Here is a 24,305-nt window from a genome sequence, read left to right as displayed (position 1 = left end):
CGGTATGTGTTTGACAGTTTTCTCACGTACCGGAGACACATACACACGTTGACATATGTTTTCCTATGGTTTCGGGCACACGTACGTATTTTTGCACATGACGTGTTACCGTTCCGTACTTACGTGTGCCCGTGTGCGCCACACGCCGACATGTCCATTTTTCTCTGGCATCACGGGTGTCACACGGAACGCAAACGGGTCACACGTAACACACACGGACCACACGGATGTGTTCCGTGTGACACGCACAGGAGAAAAGACATGTGTCTATTAAAAAAAAAAAACCTTTACTCACCTTCTCCTACTCTCCTGTCTCTGCCGCTGCTGTCACTTGCTGCTGACCTCCACTTATTATGCTCATTTAATATTCACTTCACTGCGACTGGAAGCAGCAGCAGCGGGGAGGCGGCAGGACCGGAGACCGAAGATCAGCACCACGGACAGCGACACCAGGGAGTTGAAAGTTGCCGTTCTCCGTGTGTTATCATGAATAACACACGGAGAACACACGTGTGCCATACACACAGCTCACCGAGGACAATACGCATCTTTGACACGTCCGTGAAACACGTGCGTGATGTTCACGGGCGTGTGAAAGAGGCCTAAGGATGGGAGAGCTCAGAGCACACAGGATAGGATTAAATAAAGGCATAACACAAGCATAACACAATAGTGTCAAACTATTTCACTGCTGACTTATAATATTGAAAATGGGAGTAATAGTCTCAGTCTGTGAATAGCAATCAAAGATTCAAGTGATGCACAGTGAATTGTTTTATCAGTGTCATCATCACTACTCTGTGTCTGTGAACTAGAGTTAAGCGATGTTCGAGGTTCGAGGTTCGCCAATTTCAGGTACTCGAACTCGAGCTTTTTGCTAGTTATGTTAGAGAACGGTTTGATTACCATAAACGTGGCTTTTCACAGTAAGGCTATGGGCACATGTTGCTATCTGCATGCATCCTGCGTCCCCAGCACAATCCCTCTCCCTTTCCTACTCACTGATCACGGGCGCCTCGCTCCACATCTGTCACAAATCTGCGGTGTCTATTCCTCTTTAGAAAATGGCTGCCGCTTCATTAGTCAATTAGTTATACCGTGCTTTCCCCGCCCACCGGCGCCTATGATTGGTTACAGTCAGACACGTCCCCAAGCTGAGTGACAGCTTTGTCACTGCAACCAATCACAGCCGCCGGCGGGCGGGTCTATATCGTGCAGTAAAATAAATAAATAATAATAAAAAAAAATGCGGTTCCCCCCATATTTAATACCAGCCAGGATAAAGCCACACGGCTGGAGGCTGGTATTGTCAGCATGGAGAGCACCACGGTATGGGGAGCCCTCAAGCCTAACAATATCACTCAGCAGTCGGCCGGAATAGCCGCATCCATTAGATGCGACTGTCCTGGGGGACTCTACCCAGCTCATCCTGAATTGCCCTGGTACGGTGGCAATCGGGGTAATAATGAGTTTAATCATGCCAGGCGTCTCCCCGAGGTACCGTCCATGATTAAACTTAAAGTGAAAGTAAAGAAACACACACCGAAAAATTCTTTATTTGGAATAAAAGACAAAATAGGTGAAATAATTAAAAAAAACAGGCATCCCTATATTTTTGGTTCCCAGCCGGGTACAAATAGGCAGCTGGGGGTTGGGGGCAGCCCGTAGGTGCCTGCTGTACCTGGCTAGCATACAAAAATATGGCGAAGCCCACATCATTTGTTTTTGAATTATTTCATGAAATTCATGAAATAATTAATAAAAAAAGGGCTTCCCTATATTTTTGGTTCCCAGCCAGGTACAAATAGGCAGCTGGGGGTTGGGGGCAGCCCATAGCTGCCTGCTGTACCTCGCTAGCATACAAAACATGGCGAAGCCAACATAATTTTTGGGGGGGGCAAAAAACTCCTGCATACTGTCCTGGATGGAGTATGCTGAGCCTTGTAGTTCTGCAGATTCTGTTTGTCTGTATGGAGGAGAGCAAACAGCAGCTGCAGAACTATAAGGCTCAGCATACTTTATCCAATAGTGTATGCAGGAGAGCAGACAGCAGCTGCAGAACTACAAGGCTCAGCATACTGCATCCAGAACTGTATGCAGGAGTTTTTTGCCCACCAAAAAAATTACATGAGCTTCGCCATATTTTTGTATGCTAGCCAGGTACAGCAGGCAGGTACGGCTGCCCCCAACCTCCAGCTGCCTATTTGTACCCGTCTGGGAACAAAAAAATAGGGAAGCCCTTTTTTTAATTATTTCATGAATTTCATGGAATAATTAAAAAAAAAAATCGACATGAGCTTCGCCCCATTCTTGTGTCCAGCCAGGTACAACTAGGCAGCTGGGGATTGGAATCCACAGCACAGGTTAGCCCGAGCTTTCTGGGCCCCTCTGCTGAAAATTGAAATCTGCAGCCGCCCCAGAAAATGGCGCTCTCTTAGAAGCGCCATCATCTGGCGCTGTATCCAACTCTTCCAACAGCCCTGGAGCCGGGTGGCTTGCTTGGTAATAATGAGTTAATACTAGCTTTGTTTTACCAGCTAGTATTAAGTCAGAGATTCTTAATGTCAGGCAAGTTTGACCCGGCCATTAAGAATCTCCAATAAAAGGTTAAAAAAAAAAGACACCACACAGATAAAAAATACACAGACACACTTAGAGACTCCATGTTTATTACTCCCTCTTATCCTTCCACGATCCTACTCTTCTGTCTTCTTTCTCCTTCAACCCATGCAGCTCTGCTACATCAGCAGCGCTTCATGGGAGGAAGAAGCTGCTTCCTGTGCAGTCTATATCACTCAGTGAGTGACCAGAAGCTGCTGCCTGTAAGAGGTGATGTCACTGCTGACAGGCGCGTTGCTATAGCAACGGTGATCTCCATTATTGACTGGCTGTGAATAACGGAATGGGGAAGCAGAACGGGGAGTCGATGGAGTGCCAGAGCATGTCACCGGTACACGGAGATACACAAACGATCACCGCGTACTGGAGAGATGCACTGACAGGTCCTGCATGACGTCAAAGCCATGTGACCAGTCTGTAGCCAATGAGATAATAGACACGTGAGTGATCACATGGCTATTTTGACGTCACGATAGGTCCTATGCTGGTGCTGGTTACCGGGAGAACGCAGCGATTATCAGAAGGAAAAGCGGCGGGAGACAGAGTGCAGGACGCATCGCGGGGACAGGTAAGTGTTTTGGCAATGTTTATTAACTGTATGTGTATTAACTGTATGTGTACATTTATAATGTGTTTTTATGTGTTTGCCTCCCATTGGTTTCATTGGGGTTCGAGAGGTTCGTCAAACGGCTCACCGAACCGAACTCGAACGCGGCCTCCGTTCGACGAACCGAACCGAACTCGATCCTCTAGAGGGTGGCTCATCTCTACTGTGAACTAATACATCTGTGATATTCAGCACAAGCAGCACCGAAATACCTGCTTTTTTCACACAGTGACAGCAAGCAAGAGTAATATTAGATCACTCTGCAGATTTTGCAGCTAAATCTGAATACAATGGGTGCTTCTGTTTGTAAATTAAAATGTGATCACTGAGTTTTGAGACCTAACATTTTTTTAAGGGAAATCTCCCAAATTCTTAAAGTTAAGTAGGTGTTTACTGACCAACTTGTGAGCACTATTTAAAATAATTTGTTGACCCAGCTTCATTACTCTAATCACTGTAATATTAGATGTGTACTTAAAGCGCACCAATCACCATGATTTTCTTATATAAACTAAAGCCAGTGCTATACTGATGCTATTATACTGATTCTATATATATCTTTAGTTGTCAGATTGGATGTATAGGTTTTGAAATACAGGCAAGTAAAGTTACAGAAATGTACAGCTTTTTGATTGGCAGTAGCTGCCGAATAGCTAATATCTGGATTGGGTTTTGCTACCTATTCCCACCCCTGTTTGCCTTCTTGGCCTCTGTAGATGTTAGACTGTATGGGCTGCATCTCTAACATGCCCCCATTGGGCAGCTACTGCCAATCAAAAAACTGTACATTTCTGTAAATTTACTTGTGTGTATTTCAAAGCCTATACCTCCAATCTGACAAATAATGGCAAGTATAGAATCAGCATGATAGCGCCAGTATAGCACTGGCTTTAGTTTATATAGGAAAATCCTGGTGATTGGTTCACTTTAAGCCACCTGAATACTGCAGCCAGTTCCATGTAATTGCTTGTGGCATGTGATTTTTATTGACATTTTCTAGTCCAATCCAATTTTGAAATGGCATATGAACTTTTTTCAATGTTGCTTTTTTAAAGAGAAAAACCAACATAATCCTAAAACATGAAGCCAAGTGTTTTCCTATTAAAGTTTGTATGTTGTTTTTTAATAATTAGTTGAGCCTTCTTCATTGCTGCAATTAGTCTAAATTTAGATGTGTACATACCTGTGAATAGTAGTCAGTTGATTCTACTTACATTTTCTGGTCCCTTGTGATTTTATAAAGGCACGTGGACTATTTTTCTTTATCTTTAATATAAAAGGTCTTTTTATTTTGGAATACCTATTTGAAATGTCTATTTTAGGCCTCCTTCACACGTCAGTGATTCTGGTACATATGTTGCTGTATTTATACGTACCGGAATCACGTATATATGCAGACCCATTAAAATCAATAGGTCTGGCAACACATCAGTGATTTCTCTCTGACCATATTTCCGTGCGGCACAAACGCATGTCCGTGTGTTCCGCATGTCCATTTTTCTCCAACATCACTGCTATTGCACGGACCACATGGTAGTGTGATCTGTGTGACAAGTGCCAGAGACAAAACGTATCTTTGAAATAAAATGATTTTTATATTCACCTATCTCCAGCGATGCTCTCTCCAACCGCTGCTGTCTCTGCTTCCAGGCTGGCTAATTATGCTCATTCATATTCACTGCACCGTGACCTGGAAGTAACAGGAGAGTGAAGACAGCAGCAGCTGGAGACAGCAGAGCCTGAGACATCAGCACCACGGACAGCAGGAGCATGGATCACACCTGCGATGTTGCAATGTGCAAAGTACCCCTAAGTTTCTCTTGTTTTTTGATGTATCTCTGAGTAGTGCAGACACGGACCCAGCCACACTTGAGCTGACTCCATGTCCACCTTAATGGCTCATATATTGAGAATTTTACTCATAATCTCATAGCAGCTTGTAGAAAGTGAACCAATAAGATCGTAGGTCATACTGACAATCATGTCAAGCTGCATGCTTGATTGCTTATATGATGACAGGCATTTCATTAGCATCAAGCAAGGGATCCTTTAGACCTTCGCTATTAAAGCAAAATGGGGGATTTTTTTCTAGCTTCCAAAATGGAGTCAAAATTGGTGCATTACTAAAATAAGCTGTGTTTTCTGCTTGGTGGATCTTTTACTGACCAGACAACTTCTAACTGCATGTCCAGACACCTGCCTACATTGACCAGAAGTGCCATGCGCACTGACCCTAACCCCTGCATCTTAAGCGGTGACAATGGACACAGGTATGCCCGTCACTGCTGATAACGCTGGGCAATTGGCATTGTATAGCATGTTAACATGCCCCTGTGGGTGTGTTAATATGCTAAGGGGGTGGAATAGTTGGGGGAAAAAAGGGCCTTACGACTAGTCCCTGCACTTATTAGCATCTCATAAAGGATCTTTATAAATACTTTTTCTAAAGATCTCTTTATGTATGATACTATTGCCTTGGAGAGTTAGGCAGGGATTAGAAATTTGCACCCAGAACTGCTTGTGGTGCTGAGTGCATATTGCACCTGACCAGTACCCTTTAAGAGGGAAGTTAGGGGTTTCCTTAGGAACTACCTCATGAAGAGGCTAGTGTCAAGTCTGTCTGAGGTAGCATTAATGATCTCTGACAGACTTTGCAACTGTCTGGATATTTGTTGACTTCTGAAACTGAAATGGAAACTATTAGATTCCATGTATAAGTTATGGTAAGTTTTTGAAAACGTCTTTTTTTTTACTAAATTCACCCAAACTATTCATGAAATGCACAACACGATTTTGCTAACAGAAATATTCTGATATGCTCATATAATGTGCAGCAAATATGTCATAGGAGGTCTGAGGTACTTCTCATTAGAAGTAAGGGTTATGTAGTGCACTTTAAGAATAAAGCACTAAGTTGCTGGTGACATGTCTGGGTTAAAAGGGAGTGTTGGGTTAGGGCAATAAGCACATCCAAGCCCCAACTAATGCTGCAGGGGACATAAAAGGTTTCTGTTAACATCCACTCTTGGTCAGACAAACACTAAGAGCAGTCTTCAACCATGGCAGATTAATTCACATATGCATCCCAATGGAGAGCGAATGCCAAACTGGTTTGTCAATCAGCAGATCTCAAAATTGCACAAAAAAATTATAATACCTACACTCTTAAGAAAGGTAGTATCTTAGTCTTATCAACTATATCAGAAGAATGCTCTGAATACTGTGTACTTCTGGTACCTTTGAGAGTACATTATTATTAGGGATGATCGAATACCTCAAATATTCGGCTTTGCGAATATTTTCCGAATAGGTCGCCGCTATTCGACTAATCGCGAATATTCAATGCGCAATGTAAGTCTATGAGAAACCCGAATAACAACTATTCGGAACTATTCGGGCTTCCCATAGACTTTCACTGTGCATCAAATATTCGCATAGCGGCAACCTATTCGGAAAATATTTGCTAAGCCTGATATTTGAGGTATTCGATCATCCCTAATTAGTATATAAAGTACAGTTTAACCTCTGAAGTGAAAGTATTATATTTGCATAAGAAAAATGTAAAATAGTTTTGAAAATATTAGGTTTCTTCCAAATATATTTTGCAAACTTAATGCGCAAACATGATAAATGGGTTAAAACTTTGACATATACCTCTCTTATTCTTAAATTAAATTCCCGACATTCTTCTGTAACTCTATATACTACTTTCATTTGTTGCTTGAATACTTATTTAGTTTTCCCTCAGTGTACATGCCTACTGTGAAATATTCAACATGGTTGTTAAATAAAACATATATGATTCACAGGAAGCACAATTTTCAGAGCAACATATATACGGATGGCAATTTACATTAAATTGCTGTGTGTTAGTTAAATGGCACCTTGGCTTCTAAGCTACGCTTTGAATACTTGTTTCTTTAATTATTATTTAATTTAGTGGTTATGACTGGTTTTCAGTTAGAGAGGGTACTACTGACAAATTCAATTACGTGAAAATAGAGGAATTAATGATCCATGCAAATGATTCATTTCTTACATGATATTTTATCATTTCTACGGAAATTCGTAATGAACATTTAGTTTGTATTAATAAACGCTTACAGTTAAGCCCCATAAAGTGCAGCAATTAAATTGGTTTGTTTACGATATTTGCTAACAACTACATTAAAACAAAACTCTGTTGGCTGTTTTTTTTTCTTTCACGGTAATTCCTTTAGTCTTATTGTTGACATTAGAAATTCTCATGTTATTCAGTGTTGATTATGAGATTTTATGATCTCCTAAATTAGCACACATAACTGAGGGTGCGTACACCTATTATATTATCATTTGTGAATATCATAAACGTAAATGTGAAAAAATAAGATACAGTAGCAGGTTGGATGGTTGGATAGCTGGTTGGATTGATGGATGGTTGACTGGCTGGCTGATTGATTACTTGACTAGTTAGCTTGTTGGATGGATGGATTTATGGATGGTTGGCTGGCTGGTTGGTTAGCTAGTCGGATAGATGGATGAATGGTTGGATAGCTGGCTGATTGGTTGGGTGGTTGGTTGGTTGGATAGTTGGTTTGATGTTTGGATGGTTAGTTAGTTAGTTGGTTGATTTGTTGAACCAAATCGATATTTTTTAGGGCAATTTAAAATTTCACTGGTTTCCTCTGCTATCCTGCCCTGCATTGTGGGTTCAAATTTAATCAGGGGCAGCATGCTTATATGATTTTATTATGGGGACTCCAATTTCCTTCAACCCTTAAAAACCTACAGTACTGATAGGTTATTTGGCTTTTTATAAAATCAGAAAATATTTTAGGGAGATTAGATTTTATTCCCTAGGGAAAACCAGATCTGATTATATATACAGTATGTGGATAATTAACAACAACAATTAATAACAGGAGAAGGGAAAGGATAATACATATGTAATAAGTAGTAATGACAAATCTCAAACTATAGAATGCAATAATATTATTCTAGACATTCTATACTCACAGCTCTGCTGCACACACATTACACAGAGTTGCCAACAGACAGACAATATATTTTACAGATACACTGGAAAAAATAGTAAACATTATAGTTTTATGTGATCCATGTCTATAGCCATAAATTCCCATATTAAGACATCAGCTTCATTCATCATAAACAGTAAAATATTACAGTAAAATAAGCTCCATAATGGAAACCTTATATTTTCTTATGGACAAGGCAAAAAAGTGTCTTATTTTTATGGACTGTTGTGGAATTTCTGGAGGGTTGGCAACCCTGACAGTACATATAAGGAAAGTACTGAAGCACACATAGGCAACACTGCTACATACACAGTACATATAAATACAGCTCTGCAGCACAGAATATGTACACATACACAGCTCTACTACATGTGGTGCAGATACAAACAGATCTGCTACATGCACAGTGCCTTTACATACAGCTCTGCACCATAAATTTGAAAATTGTGAAGTGCATTTGTACTCAGACCCTTGTATTCTGGTACCCCTAAATAAAATCCTGGGGGACCAATTGCCTTCAGAAATATCCTAATTAGTAAATTAAGTTCACCTGTGTTTAATTTATTCTCAGTATAACTACTGCTTTTCTGTGAAAGCCTCAGAGGTTTGTTTGAGAACATTAAGAATCCAACAGCACCATGAAAACCAAGGAACACAACAGATAGGTCATTGATAAAGATATAGAGAAGAGAAAAACAGAGTTAGGTTATGAAAATAACCCAACCTCTGAGCATCTCATAGAGCACTAGTCAATCCATTATCCAAAAATGGAAGGAGGGTAGCACAACTACAAACCTACCAGGACGTGGCTGTCCACCTAAACTGACATGTCAAGCAAGAAGAGCCCCAATTAAAAAAGGAGCCAGGAGGCCCATGGTCACTCTGGAGGAGCTGTAAAATCCAAAGCTCAGGTGAGAGAATGCCTCGGTTGTCAACTCTTCTAAAGCGGGCTTTACACACTGCGATATCGGTCCCGATATCGCTAGTGTGGGTACCCGCCCCCATCTGTTGCGCGACACGGGCAAATCGCTGCCCGTGCCGCACAACATCGCCCAGACCCGTCACACATACTTACCTGCCCGGCGACGTCGCTGTGACCGGCGAACCGCCTCCTTTCTAAGGGGGCGGTCCGTGCAGCGTCACAGCGACGTCACTGAGCGGCCGCCCAATAGCAGCGGAGGGGCGGAGCTGAGCGGGACGTAACAACCCGCCCACCTCCTTCATTCCGCATTGTGGCCGGGAGGCAGGTAAGGAGAGCTTCCTTGTTCCTGCGGTGTCACACTGAGCGATGTGTGCTGCCGCAGGAACAAGGAACAACCTCATTACTGCTGCAGTAACGATTTTTGAGAATGGACCCCCATGTCACCGATGAGCGGTGTTGCACGTTTTTGCAACGATGCAAAATCGCTCATCGTTGTCACACGCAACGGCATCGCTAATGCGGCCGGATGTGCGTCACCAATTCCGTGACCCCAACGAGTTCCAATTAGCGATGTCGTAGCGTGTTAAGCCCCCTTTAGTCCAGTGATTTTTTTCAGTCTCGAATGTCCCATAGAGACAGAAAAAAAGGATATTTGTTATATTCATCTTGTTGCCCAAGCAGCATGCACGAGACTTTCAAATCCCCGCACGCTTACCAACCATGGTCTTCATATTTAAGTTTACGAAGAACCAATTCCAAGTTCTTATAGGTTTCATTGAGGTGTACGGAATGACATACAGGGATAGAAGCATGAAAACCGCTGTTGTGGAGGAAAACTGTTTTGAGACTTCTTTTTGAAGAATCTATAAAAAGACACCATTGTGCTGAATATTATAGGATTTTAAATTGACACATCAATTCTTTGACATTGATGCAATATACCAACTTGTCTTCCTGGGCAAAGTAATGAACAAACTCCTTTTCATAATGTCTGAACTATGAAAAATGGCAAAGGATTTAAACAGTCGTATGGAATACTGGGGTGGAAAAATTATATTAGATGAATAAATAGAATAACAAACCTTTTTTATCCCTATAAAAGGCCACAACACGTTTCGATAGACAGATCTCTCTTCATCAGGTGGTTTTACCTGATGAAGAAAGCTTTGTCTACCGAAACGCATTGTGGCCTTTTAGAGGGATAATAAAGGTTTGTTATTCTATTTATTCATCTAATATCATGTGTCCACCCCAGCGCTCCATACAACAATTTAAATCCTTTGCTATTATACTCTAATCCCTGACCTGAGGGATTAGTGGCAGGAGCAGCTCCGTGTTCTGTCTTATTTTTGTGAAGCCATATAGAGGATTTGTGGTGTCCAGATCCTTCCAGCAGCATCATCTGTTTCAAACAAGCCTGAACTGGGGTTGCGCAGGGGTGCACAATCCCAATATGTGAGTGGCCACTTGGCCCATAATTTTTATCCCACTACAATACCAGGTATATTCACAGTGCACTCCCTTTTGTTTATCTTCCATATGAACTATGAAAAAGACACTTCTTGCAAGAATAAATTCCTGCTTTTGAGCCTTGATCCGAAGAAGATTCACGTCTCTTACCAAATCATTCATCTCCTCCTGGGAAAATAATTTTGGTTTTGTATCATCTTCAAAGTAAAAACTTGATTCATCATTTTGTTCAGGTATAACTTCACCTTCATCGAATCTAGTTATCTCTACCAAAGTAGCAGGGACTTTGGGTACTGATATATCTGTACCATGGGGGAAGGGACAAATGCTGAGTGAAGATTGGGGTAAGAAATGGAATGCTGTCATTTTGACTTAAGGGGGCTTTACACGCAGCGATATCGCTAGTGATATCGCTGGTGAAAACACCCGCCCCCGTCGTTTGTGCGTCACGTGCCAAACATCTCAACCCTAGCAGGTGATAGCAGTGGAACATAAATCCAAATCAAATGTGGCTTTTTTTCTGCTGTATTCCAATGCACCCCTTCCTATCCAAAAAGGGTATAGTTTCTTGTTTTATTTGTCCTTCTCCCCCTCCACCTCCTGCATCATATCAAATTTGTGCCCAAATTTTAGAGGGTGCAATCAGGTAGCCCTCACTCATAATTATAAGAGGACCATTGGGCAGCCAACAGTCAAAGTTTGGCGCACCATCAGGTGGCCCTCACTCATGCGGCCCTCAAGCTAATTTTTTTTCAGAGCTACATATTTTGCTTTAAAAAAATAAGGCAATAAAATTTACAATCAGAAGCACAAAAATGTGCTTATCCACAAGACCTACAGTCAGGGCCAGAAATATTTGGACAGTGACACAAGTTTTGTTATTTTAGCTGTTTACAAAAACATGTTCAAAAATACAATTATATATATATAATATGGGCTGAAAGTGCACACTCCAAGCTGCAATATGAGAGTTTTCACATCCAAATCGGAGAAAGGGTTTAGGAATCATAGCTCTGTAAAGCATAGCCTCCTCTTTTTCAAGGGACCAAAAGTAATTGGACAAGGGACTCTAAGGGCTGCAATTAACTCTGAAGGCGTCTCCCTCGTTAACCTGTAATCAATGAAGTAGTTAAAAGGTCTGGGGTTGATTACAGGTGTGTGGTTTTGCATTTGGAAGCTGTTGCTGTGACCAGACAACATACGGTCTAAGGAACTCTCAATTGAGGTGAAGCAGAACATCCTGAGGCTGAAAAAAAAGAAAAAATCCATCAGAGAGATAGCAGACATGCTTGGAGTAGCAAAATCAACAGTCGGGTACATTCTGAGAAAAAAGGAATTGACTGGTGAGCTTGGGAACTCAGAAAGGCCTGGGCGTCCACGGATGACAACAGTGGTGGATGATCGCCGCATACTTTCTTTGGTGAAGAAGAACCGTTCACAACATCAACTGAAGTCCAGAACACTCTCAGTGAAGTAGGTGTATCTGTCTCTAAGTCAACAGTAAAGAGAAGACTCCATGAAAGTAAATACAAAGGGTTCACATCTAGATGCAAACCATTCATCAATTCCAAAAATAGATAGGCCAGAGTTAAATTTTCTGAAAAACACCTCATGAAGCCAGCTCAGTTCTGGAAAAGTATTCTATGGACAGATGAGACAAAGATCAACCTGTACCAGAATGATGGGAAGAAAAAAGTTTGGAGAAGAAAGGGAACGGCACATGATCCAAGGCACACCACATCCTCTGTAAAACATGGTGGAGGCAACGTGATGGCATGGGCATGCATGGTTTTCAATGGCACTGGGTCACTTGTGTTTATTGATGACATAACAGCAGACAAGAGTAGCCGGATGAATTCTGAAGTGTACCGAGATATACTTTCAGCCCAGATTCAGCCAAATGCCGCAAAGTTGATCGGACGGCGCTTCATAGTACAGATGGACAATGACCCCAAGCATACAGCCAAAGCTACCCAGGAGTTCATGAGTGCAAAAAAGTGGAACATTCTGCAATGGCCAAGTCAATCACCAGATCTTAACCCAATTGAACATGCATTTTACTTGCTCAAATCCAGACTTAAGACGGAAAGACCCACAAACAAGCAACACCTGAAGGCTGCGGCTGTAAAGGCCTGGCAAAGCATTAAAAAGGAGGAAACCCAGCGTTTGGTGATGTCCATGGGTTCCAGACTTAAGGCAGTGATTGCCTCCAAAGGATTCGCATCAAAATATTGAAAATAAAAATATTTTGTTTGGGTTTGGTTTATTTGTCCAAGTACTTTTGACCTCCTAAAATGTGGAGTGTTTGTAAAGAAATGTGGACAATTCCTACAATTTCTATCAGATATTTTTGTTCAAACCTTCAAATTAAACGTTACAATCTGCACTTGAATTCTGTTGTAGAGGTTTAATTTCAAATCCAATGTGGTGGCATGCAGAGCCCAACTCGCGAAAATTATGTCACTGTCCAAATATTTCTGGACCTAACTGTAGCTTCCTTTCCCACTTTGCAGGGGGGCACTGACCACACCCTTGAAGCCAAAACAGTGCAAACAGGTGGTCAGTTGGATGGCAGGTTATTCTTCCAATCTGTTTCCTATCACCACACTGTTTTAGGCCACCTTCACACGTCCGTGTCTCCGGTACGTGTTTGGTCCATTTCCTCATGTGCCAAAAACATGGGCACACGTAGATCCATTAAAATCAATGGGTCTGCGCTCACGTCCGTGTTTTGCCATGGATCGTGTGTCCGTGTGGAGCATACATGTGCCCGTGTGCTCCACACGTAGACATGTCCGTTTTTCTGCGGCATCACAGGTGTCACATGGATCGCACACGGACCGCACGGATGTGATCCGTGTGACATACACCGGAGAAAACACACATACATACCTGTGTAATTAAAATAATTTCTATGCTCACCTTCTCCAGTACTGGTGTCTCTGCCACTGCTGTCACTTGCTTCCGATGCCCGCTCATTATGCTCATGAATATTCACTCCACTGCGGGCCGGACGCAACAGCAGCGGGGAGTTGGCAGGGCAGGAGACCACAGATCAGCACCATGGACAGCAACGCCAGGGACAAGTAAGCAGAAAGTTCCCACACGGAGAACACACGTGTGCCATAAACACGGCACACGGAGGGCAATACACATCTTTGACACGTCCGTGAAAAACGTGCGTGATTTTCACGGACATGTGAAGGGGGTCTTACACACGGTCCAGTCTCATTAGCCAAGAGTCTGGACCACATAATCCTCACTCTAATCCACATTCTACCTACTATGGTGAGTCCCAGGAGACAAGTGATCCCCCACTCAGACACTCCAAGAAGTTCTTTACAATTCCATTTATAGCTTCTTCTAGCCTCTCACTCTGCACATTTCAAGAGGGACATGAGGAGACCATGTGTAGTGATGCTCAAATATTTGAGTAGCCAGGTCTGAAAAAGATGATGGTGGTAAAAGCCAATTCGTGTCTATAGAGGTCAATGATGGTGAGACATAGTTGCCAACGAGTGTGTGACGCCCTGACATCGCAGGTAGTTACACATAGGCCCCCGCATAACACCTTCCCTCACCTAGGTTACATATAGCCGACCTGAAACCCAAGCCACTCCCCTCAGGGCAAGACAGGCACACCAGTGGGTGGCACCAGGCGGTTAGGAAACCCGGGGCAAGAAAACTAGTCAGTCGAAGTCGAGAGTTGAAGTGGAGAGGAGTGGAGGCTAGGGCTAGGTGTAGCTCCAGCGGAGTTGAAGCTCGAGTTGACAGGTGCCAGGGTCGGAGCCTTGGCTAGGTGGCAGACGGTGATCTCCATCAGCAGGCAACGGAAGACAACAGCCGGAGATCCGAGGTGGACCGGGACAGGGTTGGAGTCCACCGGTACCGACAACGGAGAACCGACCCGGAAACCATGCACAGAGGTGGTACTTAGACCCTGAAGCCAGAACCGGAACCAACGGCCTAGCTAATTAACCAATTGAGAGCAGGAATTTAGGTCCTGTCCCAACCAAAGTCCCAAAAGCAGACAACCACCCACAGAGAGGGATAGGGCAACCACCAGGGCCCGATAGATCCCACGGGTCAGCGTCAGCGGGCATGGCTCCTCAGGTACACAAAAAGCCGGGAGCGGACTCCCGTGTTCCATACTGGGAAGTCTAACACAAGCAAACACAGTGCAGAGGGAAAAGACGGCGACCGCCAGCCCGGGTGGGGGACCAGAGTACAACCGGCTATGGCGGCCAGCCACCAGCACCTTGGTTTACCAAAAGACTCATGTGATTTATTCAACTATGAGTAACCAAACATCCCCTGGTACGTCCGGGCACGCAGGCCCCTGCCATCGCCAACCCCTGCACAGAGTCACTGGGCCCCGGGGCAACCATCCCTACCCACAGAGGGGTTAACATCCAGCTGCCATTACATCTCCCCCGGGGTGTCCCACAACAGCAGCGGTGGTTCCACCTTTCACCACACACCGTTGGTGGCGCCACAAACTGAATACGGCCAAGGCCGTACAACTACGTCCCCCTTTTCATTTGGTGTGTCCGCATGACCCCCGGGTCCGGAGGATCCCTTAAGTCACACAGCTGTTCCGGATCTGCGCAGCTTGGCTGCTACAGGCGTGGGGGCGGCACAAGTGATGTTGTCAATTCAACAAGTCAGGATGTTTAGGTCCAGAGTTCTGAAGTCAAAGACGAGGTGGTGGATGATGAAATAATTGACCCAACCTAATAAGTTTCCATGCAGAGCGAGGACAGCAGCACAGATAAGGAGGGATCCACAGCACAGCAACAGGCAGGAAGAGGCAGTGGGGTGATAAGAGGGAGAAGGCAGGCAACTATTCCCCAGAGCACCTACACAAGGCAAGTTCACAGGCGAAGGGATAGATGTTCCCCTGTCTGGCGCTTTTTTAGGCTTCTGCCACACTCACGTGAAATTCACGCACGTGCCGAGAGACACGTATTTTCCCTGCGTGTTGCGTGCAGGTAAGTACGTGTCTCTGGTACGTGCGTGACACGTGTGTTCTACGTGTGCTATCCGCGATAGCACACATAGAACCGGTAATTAACATACTCACCTGGTCCTTCCTGATGTCCGCGCTGCTGTCCGTGGTGCTGATCCTCAGTCTCCAGCCCTCCCGTCTCCCCGCTGCTGCTGCTGCCAGGCAGTGAAGTGAATATTCAATGAGAATAATGAGCGGCGGTCGGCAGCAAGAGGCAGCAGCGGCAGAGACAGGAGGGCTGGAGAAGGTGAGTTAATGTTTTGTTTTTTTTTTACTGACATGTGTGTTTTCTCCGGCGCGTGTCACACGGGACCGCATCCACACTACACCCGTGTGGTACGGGTGCGGGCCGTGTGACACCCGTGCTGCGGGAGAAATCACTGACATGTCAGCGCTTTGAAAAACGCACACACGTACAAACGCACACGGACACACGTTCCGTGTGGTTTTACGTGTGTGTGCCTGCTACAATAGGGTAGCATTGGTTAACGTGTCTCCGTGCCGCCAGTACGTGTAGAAAATGACAAACACGTGCCGGCAGCACGGATGTGTGTCGCAGGCCTTATAGAGAGTCCGGATGATAAAAAAAATCTAAGAAGCTGACATTTAAATTGTCTCTGCACTTGAAGACAACCTGATCTTATTTAATAGATTATGTGCATAGGTGAAATTATAATGAGGGCAATCTGGGCTACTGCCCAGGACCCTATCCTCTATTGGGGGTGCCCTAGCCAGATACCATTTATAATAATGTTTTTTTCAAAACCATCAGTGTTGCAGATCTCCAGGCAGGGAGATTTCCTGGGGCTCTGCTGCTGGAAATTCAAAAAGGCAGCTCCCATTGACTTTTTTCTGCTGATGCAAAGATGCCATCAGCCAGTGACACCGCAATTACTTAATTGCACCAGCCACAGTAAGTGGAGAAGCATGAGACAGTATGGAGACATGAGTATTAAAACATTTTTATAATAAAATGAATGAAATGTGGCTGGAAGAGAGGAAATAGTGAATAGAGGGTGGGGTGGTTGGGAGAGAGAACGTTTATGAATTTTATTATAAATATTTTAATAAATTGATGGGTGGGGGAAGGGGCATGTCATTATAAAGAACTGTCTGAGCAGCAGAAGCTACAAAGTGGTGGGGGCTTGAAGATGCAGGAAAGTAATGAATTGAAGAAAGTATTTCTTGTACTGGGAAAAATAGCAAATGGATAATTATTAGAGATGGGCGAATAGTGAAATATTCGGGTTCAGATTAGGTTATCTGAATAACGGCTACTATTTCAGTATTCATCATGAATGACAAATCTAATACAATTCAATGGGGAACCTGAGCATGTTTCTTGAAGATTTCACAGAATAATGCTCATGTTCCCCATTTACTTGCATTAGACTTGTAATTTATGATGAATACTGGAGTAGTACTAGGTATTCGGACAGCATAATCCAAACCCAAATATTTCACTATTCTCCTATCTCTATTAAAGGAGTTATCCGACATACACTCCAAAAAAAATGTAAGCTAATCTGTGCTGTATTGTCATATAAATCACCCCTACATTGTTATTTTTTGTTTTCTAACTTTTGTTCCTCTTGAATTCACCCTTTATTCTCTGCAGCACCTTGTTTACATTCAGCTCCAGCAAACATGACAATTTCCTGTATTCTTGGTTGCCAAACCTCAGTCAGAGCTGGCACCACCCAGCCTCAGTGTCCAGAAACGCCCCCTGCCCGGCCTCAGTGTCCAGAAATGCCCCCTGCCCGGCCTCAGTGTCCAGAAATGCCCCCTGCCCTCCCTCTGCACACTCATTGGCTGTCAGTATTCTGCCCAGCACCTGACCTCTCAGCATGTGACAGAGCAGAGATCCAGCTTCTCTCATCTGTGACACAGCAATCAGCTCACATCCCATCCACAATGGTAACAGAAAGAGTTGTTACATGTTCCTCACCCCTTATAGATAAATGAATACTGTGTAAGGCCCCTTTCACACGTCCGTGAAAAACACGCACGTGTGTTACGGGCCGTTTTTTGGGTCCGTGTCCCGTTTTTGTGTCCGTTTTTATGGTCCGTGTGGCACCTGTGTGAATTGCGTATGCTAGCCGTGTTTGTGTGTAGAACGTCCGTGTGTGCGTGTGGAATTAACGTGTATGTGTACGTGGAATGTCCGTGTGGAATGTCCGTGTGTGTGATGCACAATGTCGTTTATAAATGTCGGCTGACAGCAGACAGAGTTGCGCGATGAGAATGAACTCGGGTGAACTTCACCCGACTTTATCCTCATACCGCGGCTCTGTCTGTGTCGAGTACTGATTAGCGGTCACCTGTGAAGGATTCACCGGTGACTGCTAATCCCCCGAGTGACTGAAGTTTCCCCACCTCTCTCATACTCACCGTTCCTCGATCCCCGGCGCGGCGCTGCACGGCATTCACACTGCTGCGGCGGCTTTTACTATTTTGAAAAAGCCGGCCGCTCATTAAACAATCTCCTATTCCCTGCTTTCCCCGCCCACCGGCGCCTATGATTGGTTGCAGTGAGACACGCCCCCACACTAGGTGACAGGTGCCTCACTGCACCCAATCACAGCAGCCGGTGGGCGTGTCTATACTGTGCAGTAAAATAAATACATAAATAATTAAAAACCGGCGTGCGGTCCCCCTCAATTTTAATGCCAGCCAGATAAAGCCATACGGCTGAAGGCTGGTATTCTCAGGATGGGGAGCTCCACGTTATGGGGAGCCCCCCACCCTAACAATATCAGTCAGCAGCCGCCCAGAATTGCCGCATACATTATATGCGACAGTTCTGGGGCTGTACCCGGCTCTTCCCGATTTGCCCTGGTGCTTTGGCAAATCGGGGTAATAAGGAGTTAATGGCAGCCCATAGCTGCCACTAAATCCTAGATTAATCATGTCAGGCGTCTCCCCGAGAAACCTTCCATGATTAATCTGTAAATTACAGTAAATAAACACACACACCAGAAAAAAATCCTTTATTAGAAATAAAAAACACACACATATACCCTGGTTAACCACTTTAATCAGCCCCAAAAAGCCCTCCATGTCCGGCGTAATCCAGGATGATGCAGCGTCGCTTCCAGCGCTGCTGCATGGAGGTGACAGGAGCTGCAGAAGACACCGCCGCTCCGGTCACTTCCACGCAGCAAATGAGGTGAGTAGCGCGATCAGCTGAGCTGTCACTGAGGTTACCCGCTGTCACTGGGTCCAGTAACAGCGGGTAACCTCAGTGACAGCTCAGCTGATCGCGCGGCTGTCTTCATTAGCTGTGTGGAGGTGACAGGAGCGGCTGTGTCTGCTGCAGCTCCGGTCACCTCCATGCAGCAGAGCTGGATGCGACGCTGGACCATCCTGGATGACGCCGGACATGGAGGGCTTTTTGGGGCTGATTAAAGTGGTGAACCAGGGTATATGTGTGTGTTTTTTATTTCTAATAAAGGATTTTTTCTGGTGTGTGTGTTTATTTACTGTAATTTACAGATTAATCATGGAGGGTATCTCGGTGAGAAGCCTGACATGATTAATCTAGGATTTAGTGGCAGCTATGGGCTGCCATTAACTCCTTATTACTCCGATTTGCCAAAGCACCAGAGCAAATCGGGAAGAGCCGGGTACAGCCCCAGAACTGTCGCATATAATGTATGCGGCAATTCTGGGCGGCTGCTGACTGATATTGTTAGGGTGGGGGGCTCCCCATAACGTGGAGCTCCCCATCCTGAGAATACCAGCCTTCAGCCGTATGGCTTTATCTGGCTGGCATTAAAATTGAGGGGGACCGCACGCCGTTTTTTTTTAATTATTTATTTATTTTACTGCACAGTATAGACACGCCCACCGGCTGCTGTGATTGGGTGCAGTGAGGCACCTGTCACTCAGTGTGGGGGCGTGTCTCACTGTAACCAATCATAGGCGCCGGTGGGCAGGGAAAGCAGGGAATAGGAGATTGTTTAATGAGCGGCCGACTTTTTCAAAATAGTAAAAGCCGCCACAGCAGTGTGACTGCCGTGCAGCGCCGCGCCGGTGATCGGGGAACGGTAAGTATGAGAGAGGGGGGAAACTGACCGACAGACTGTGAGAGAGGGACAGGCAGACAGAGAGACCGACAGAGAGACAGAGAGACCGACCGACGGACTCAGGGAGATTGACCGACATACACAGAAATAGAAAGAATAGCCGACATCACTAGAAATAAAAACACCAAACGGACACGGACTATAGGTAGATGCATACGTGTTTACTAACGTGTGTGCACATACCCATAGACTTTCATTGTGTCCACGTGTGCGTGCTCCGTGCAGATAACGGACATGCATTCGTGCAAAACGCAAACACATACGGATCACGGACACGCACACACGGACATAATGAAATAACGCACGTGTGACCACAATCATAGATTAACATTGGTGCACGTTTGGCCGTGTGTCCGGTATATACGGAAACGGACCAAACACGCACGTGTATCACGGACGTGTGAAGGGGGCCTAAGGCAGACTATACATAGCACCCAATGTTAGTCTATAGTAGATATATACGCCATGTATGTATGGTACATGTGTGTGTGTGCGTGTTTTGTGTCATATAGTTATGTATATATATATATATATATATATTTATATATATGCACATAGATTCTCCAGGCTTATCCCTCTATGTGTCACGATATGAATGTGTGATCCGGATCAGGCACTTGTGAAATTAAAAATTAATAGTAAAGTAAAAAAAAAAAAGAAGAAAGCGCTTCATACTGACCGAGGCTCCGTTGCAGCTGTACACTGCTCCCGTGGCTTCTCCTTCACTTGCTGGGCCGCTAATTACTGCTCATTCATATGCACTGCTTTCCCTGTCCTCCGGCTGTCCTGTCTCCTGTGATTGATTGCAGTCAGACGCACCCTTAGCGTATGTGACAGCATCTGCCTAAAACCAATCATGGGCGCCAAGACAGTCGATGAGCGGGAAAGCAATTCAACTCTGCGGATCATTATTGTGGTATAAAACGCATACAATTTTTCACTGTGTTTTTCTCCCATATTATGACACCAAGAAGAGAAAAAGCATATGGCTACAGTATGCAGCCCCCAGCCGTGCGCTTATCTTGGCTGTGTATCCAAATAAGAGGAACTGCATGCGGCTTTTTTCTTGATTTACAAAAATAATTTAAAAATAAATGAAATTCAGTCCCTCTGAATTTTGATACCCAGGCATGATAAACCACAAAAGCTGGGGGCTGGTATTGTCAGGCTGGGGAGACCCCTATTTATTGAGCCGCCCCGTGCCTAAAAATAGCAGCCTGCAGCCACTCAGGATTGTCACATCCATTAAATGTGACAATCCCAGCACTTTACCTGGCTTCTCCTGGTTGCTCTGGGGCGGTGGCAATCAGGCTAATATGAAGTTAATCACAGCCCACAGCTGCCTCTAAGCCAGATATTAATCGTCAGGGTCTATGAGACACCCCCCCCTTAGTAATCTGTAAGTGACAGTAAATAAACACATACACCAAGAAAAAACTGTTTTTTGTAATTAAATACATCACCCTCATAAGCCTCTTGATTAGGCTACATTCACAGGACTGCCCCGTTTTTGCGGTCCGCAAAAAATGGTCATGTTTTTTCACGGATGCAACTGTGTGGCATCCGTTCCGTTCCGTATATGGTCTGTGTGTCATCTGCGTACCTTCCTATTTTTTTCATACTGCAAAAAAACGGAAGCAGCTAGATAGAGGGATAGATAGAGACAGATAGCTAGAGGGATAAATAGAGGGATGGATGAATGAATGAAGGGATAGATAGAGGGATAGATAATAGATGAGAAAGACCAATATAATGTCCTACCCCCCCGCATATTCTAAGCTGGCACCCTTTAGTGCCTTTCATGTGGCACTAAAGGGTGCTTAGCCTTGTATTTAGCCAATAAATATATACATAATTAAAAAAAAAACGACGTGAGGTCCCCCCTATCTTTTGTAGCCAGCTAGGGTAAAGCAGACGGCTGCAGCCTGCAGACCACAGCTGGCAGCTTCACCTTGGCTGGTAATCCAAAACAGAGGGCACCCCACGCTGTTATTTAAAATTAAATAAATAATTTAAAACAAAAAACGTGGGGCCCCCCCCAAATTGCATCACCAGCCAAGGTAAAGCGGACAGCTGTGGTCTGGTATTCTCAGACTAGGGAGGTCCACCGTTATTGGACACTCCCCAGCCTAAAAATAGCAGGCTACAGCTGCCCCAGAAGTGGCGCATCCATTGGATGTGCCAATCCTGGCGCTTTGCCCCAACTCATCCCATTGCCCTGGTGCGGTGGCAAATGGGGTAATATATGGGGTTGATGCTAGATGAGTAATGTCACCTGGCATCAAGCCCTGGGGTTAGTGATGTCACGCGTCTATCAGATACCCGACATCACCAACCCAGTCAGTAAGAAATAAAAAATAGACAACAAAAAAAGTTTTATTTGAAAAAACACTCCCCACATTCCCTCTTTTAACAATTTATTGACAAGAACAATCAAATCCTGGTCCGGCATAATCCAATAAGGGGGTCGCACGGCGATCCATACCATAGTCAATGAGACTAAATGTTCCCCATTGGCTGGGAGAGCCGTGCAGTGACCTGAGCTAACATCAATAGGTCAGCCCAGGTCACTGCAGGGGATGCCGAGCGCTGCCGTCAGGAGGTTAGATGAGATCATTACCTGCAGTAAGGATCTCCTGCTCTGCTGACGTCAGCGCTGTCACTGACTTCTATGCCCGCCGCGTTATACGCAGTATCGCGAGAGCCCGTGACGTCACTGCTAGTGACAGTCTCAGGCCGCCCGCGAGACGGGCAGAGAAGGCAGTGACCGCGGTGACGTCAGGAGGCAGGAGATCGTCACAGCAGGTAATTATCTCATCTAATCTTAGCAGCAGTGTCCCGCTCCCTGCCAGCCCCACAGCGTGAGGAGCTGCTGATACTGCGGGCAGACACTGACATTGCAGTGCGGGCAGCTGCAGGGCTGGCAGGGAGCGAGACACAGACTGCACGGGCAGTGATGACAAGCAGCGCTCGTCATCCCCGCGGATGCCAGCACTGCAGGGTGAGAAGCTGCTGATACTGCCGCAGGGCTGGCGCGGGACACAGACTGATGCACATACACAGATGACCCATGATGACACAGACAGCGCGCACGGGGGAGGGAGGGGGGGGAAGACAGCTCCCAGGGCGTCAGGCAGTAAACATGATAAAGCGCTGGGGACACAGCGCTGACAGTGTATCTGACAGCAAGTGGGCAACTTTCTTGTTCCTTGCCTTATTGAACTGGACACTGAATCGGCTGGAATTCACGGCGCACGTAGCTGGGCACAGGAGGCGGGGGAGGGAGACTGCGGAGTGTGTGGGAGGTTGCGGTGAGAGTACGGGGTGCTGGGCAATGTGTGGGAGGGTGCAGGAAACGGGGGCGGTTATTCAACACACTGTACAGCCCAGCAGGGAGGCGACATGCTGTTCCAGATTTGCATGTCAACATGGCCCTGCCCATGTAGACATGAAATGACCGGAAGCAGCAAAATCGCGGCAGGAGTGGTCACATGACCACTCTGAGCCGGGGGAGAGGGGCTTACAGCAGGGCAGGTAAGTGGTCTCTACTTACCTGCCCCAATGTAGCCCAATAGTGTAATAATGAAAAAAAGTCAAAAGAAGCCGGATAACCCCTTTAATAATGGTCAGTGAGGGACACAGTGGTGGACAGATTTGGAATGGTGGGTTACATAATAGCTAATTAAATATTAATGATGGGTGCATGTCTGTTTTCAGCATTGCAGTGTGTGTGATTTATTTTTTGTTTAGTATTTCAGCATGCACTAGGATTCTCAAATGAAGTGTCATCAAAAAGGAAGTAGAAAAAAAAATAAACAGAAGTTAGAGGAAAATAGGGAATTTTTAATTAAATTATATGAGGGAAAAAAAAGTAGATTATTACATTAAATAGAGTTTAGGATGAAACAAAAAAAATATTTCAGACTAGCTCATTAACCTCTTCACCACATGGTGATTTTCCATTTTTCATTTTTTCCTCTCCTTTTCCAAACAGCTATAACCTTTTTACCTTTTAGCCAAAATAGCTGTATAAGGGCTTGTTTTTTTTGCAGGATGAGATGTACAGGTGCATCTCAATAAATTAGAATATCCTCAAACAATGTATGTCAATAAGTCAATACAAACAGCAAAATGTGTATATTATATAGAGTCATTACACACAGAGTGATCTATTTCAAGTGTTTATATTAGTTAATGTTGGTGATTATGGTTTACAGCCAATAAAAATCCAAAAGTCATTATCTCAGAAAATTAGAATATTATATAAGACCAACTGAAAAAATGACTTTAAATGTTGGCCTACTGAAAAGTATGTACAGTAAATGCACTCAATACTTGATCAAGGCTTCTTTTGCATGAATTACTGCATCAATGAGGCGTGGCATGGAGGCGATCAGCCTGTGGCACTTCTATGGTGTTATGGAAGCCCAAGTTACTTTGACTTTGATAGCAGCCTTCAGCTCCTCTGCAATGTTGGGTCTGGTGTCTGTAATCTTCCTCTTGACAATACCCCATAGATTCTCTATGGGGTTTAGGTCGGTCGAGTTTGCTGGCCGATCAAGCACAGTGATACTGT

At 44.7% G+C, this 24,305-nt stretch overlaps 1 protein-coding gene across 1 annotated transcript in view; it reads right to left on the bottom strand.

The window, feature by feature from the left end:
- LOC142289861 (uncharacterized) overlaps positions 1–10,999 on the bottom strand; it is a 169,448-nt gene extending 158,449 nt beyond the window's left edge. The window contains exons 1-3 of the mRNA XM_075333808.1: positions 10,784–10,999; positions 10,246–10,353; positions 10,106–10,159 (exon numbers count right to left, since the gene is read on the bottom strand). Coding sequence (XP_075189923.1) covers positions 10,106–10,159; positions 10,246–10,353; positions 10,784–10,999 — 378 coding nt within the window. The remainder of the gene's footprint in view (positions 1–10,105; positions 10,160–10,245; positions 10,354–10,783) is intronic.
- Positions 11,000–24,305: the final 13,306 nt, after the last annotated feature.

This window comes from Anomaloglossus baeobatrachus, chromosome 2 (assembly GCF_048569485.1).
Source record: "Anomaloglossus baeobatrachus isolate aAnoBae1 chromosome 2, aAnoBae1.hap1, whole genome shotgun sequence".
Taxonomy (NCBI): Eukaryota; Metazoa; Chordata; class Amphibia; order Anura; family Aromobatidae; genus Anomaloglossus; species Anomaloglossus baeobatrachus.
The sequence above is the reverse complement of the archived record's forward strand: the minus strand, read 5'-3'. Positions and strand labels throughout refer to the sequence as shown.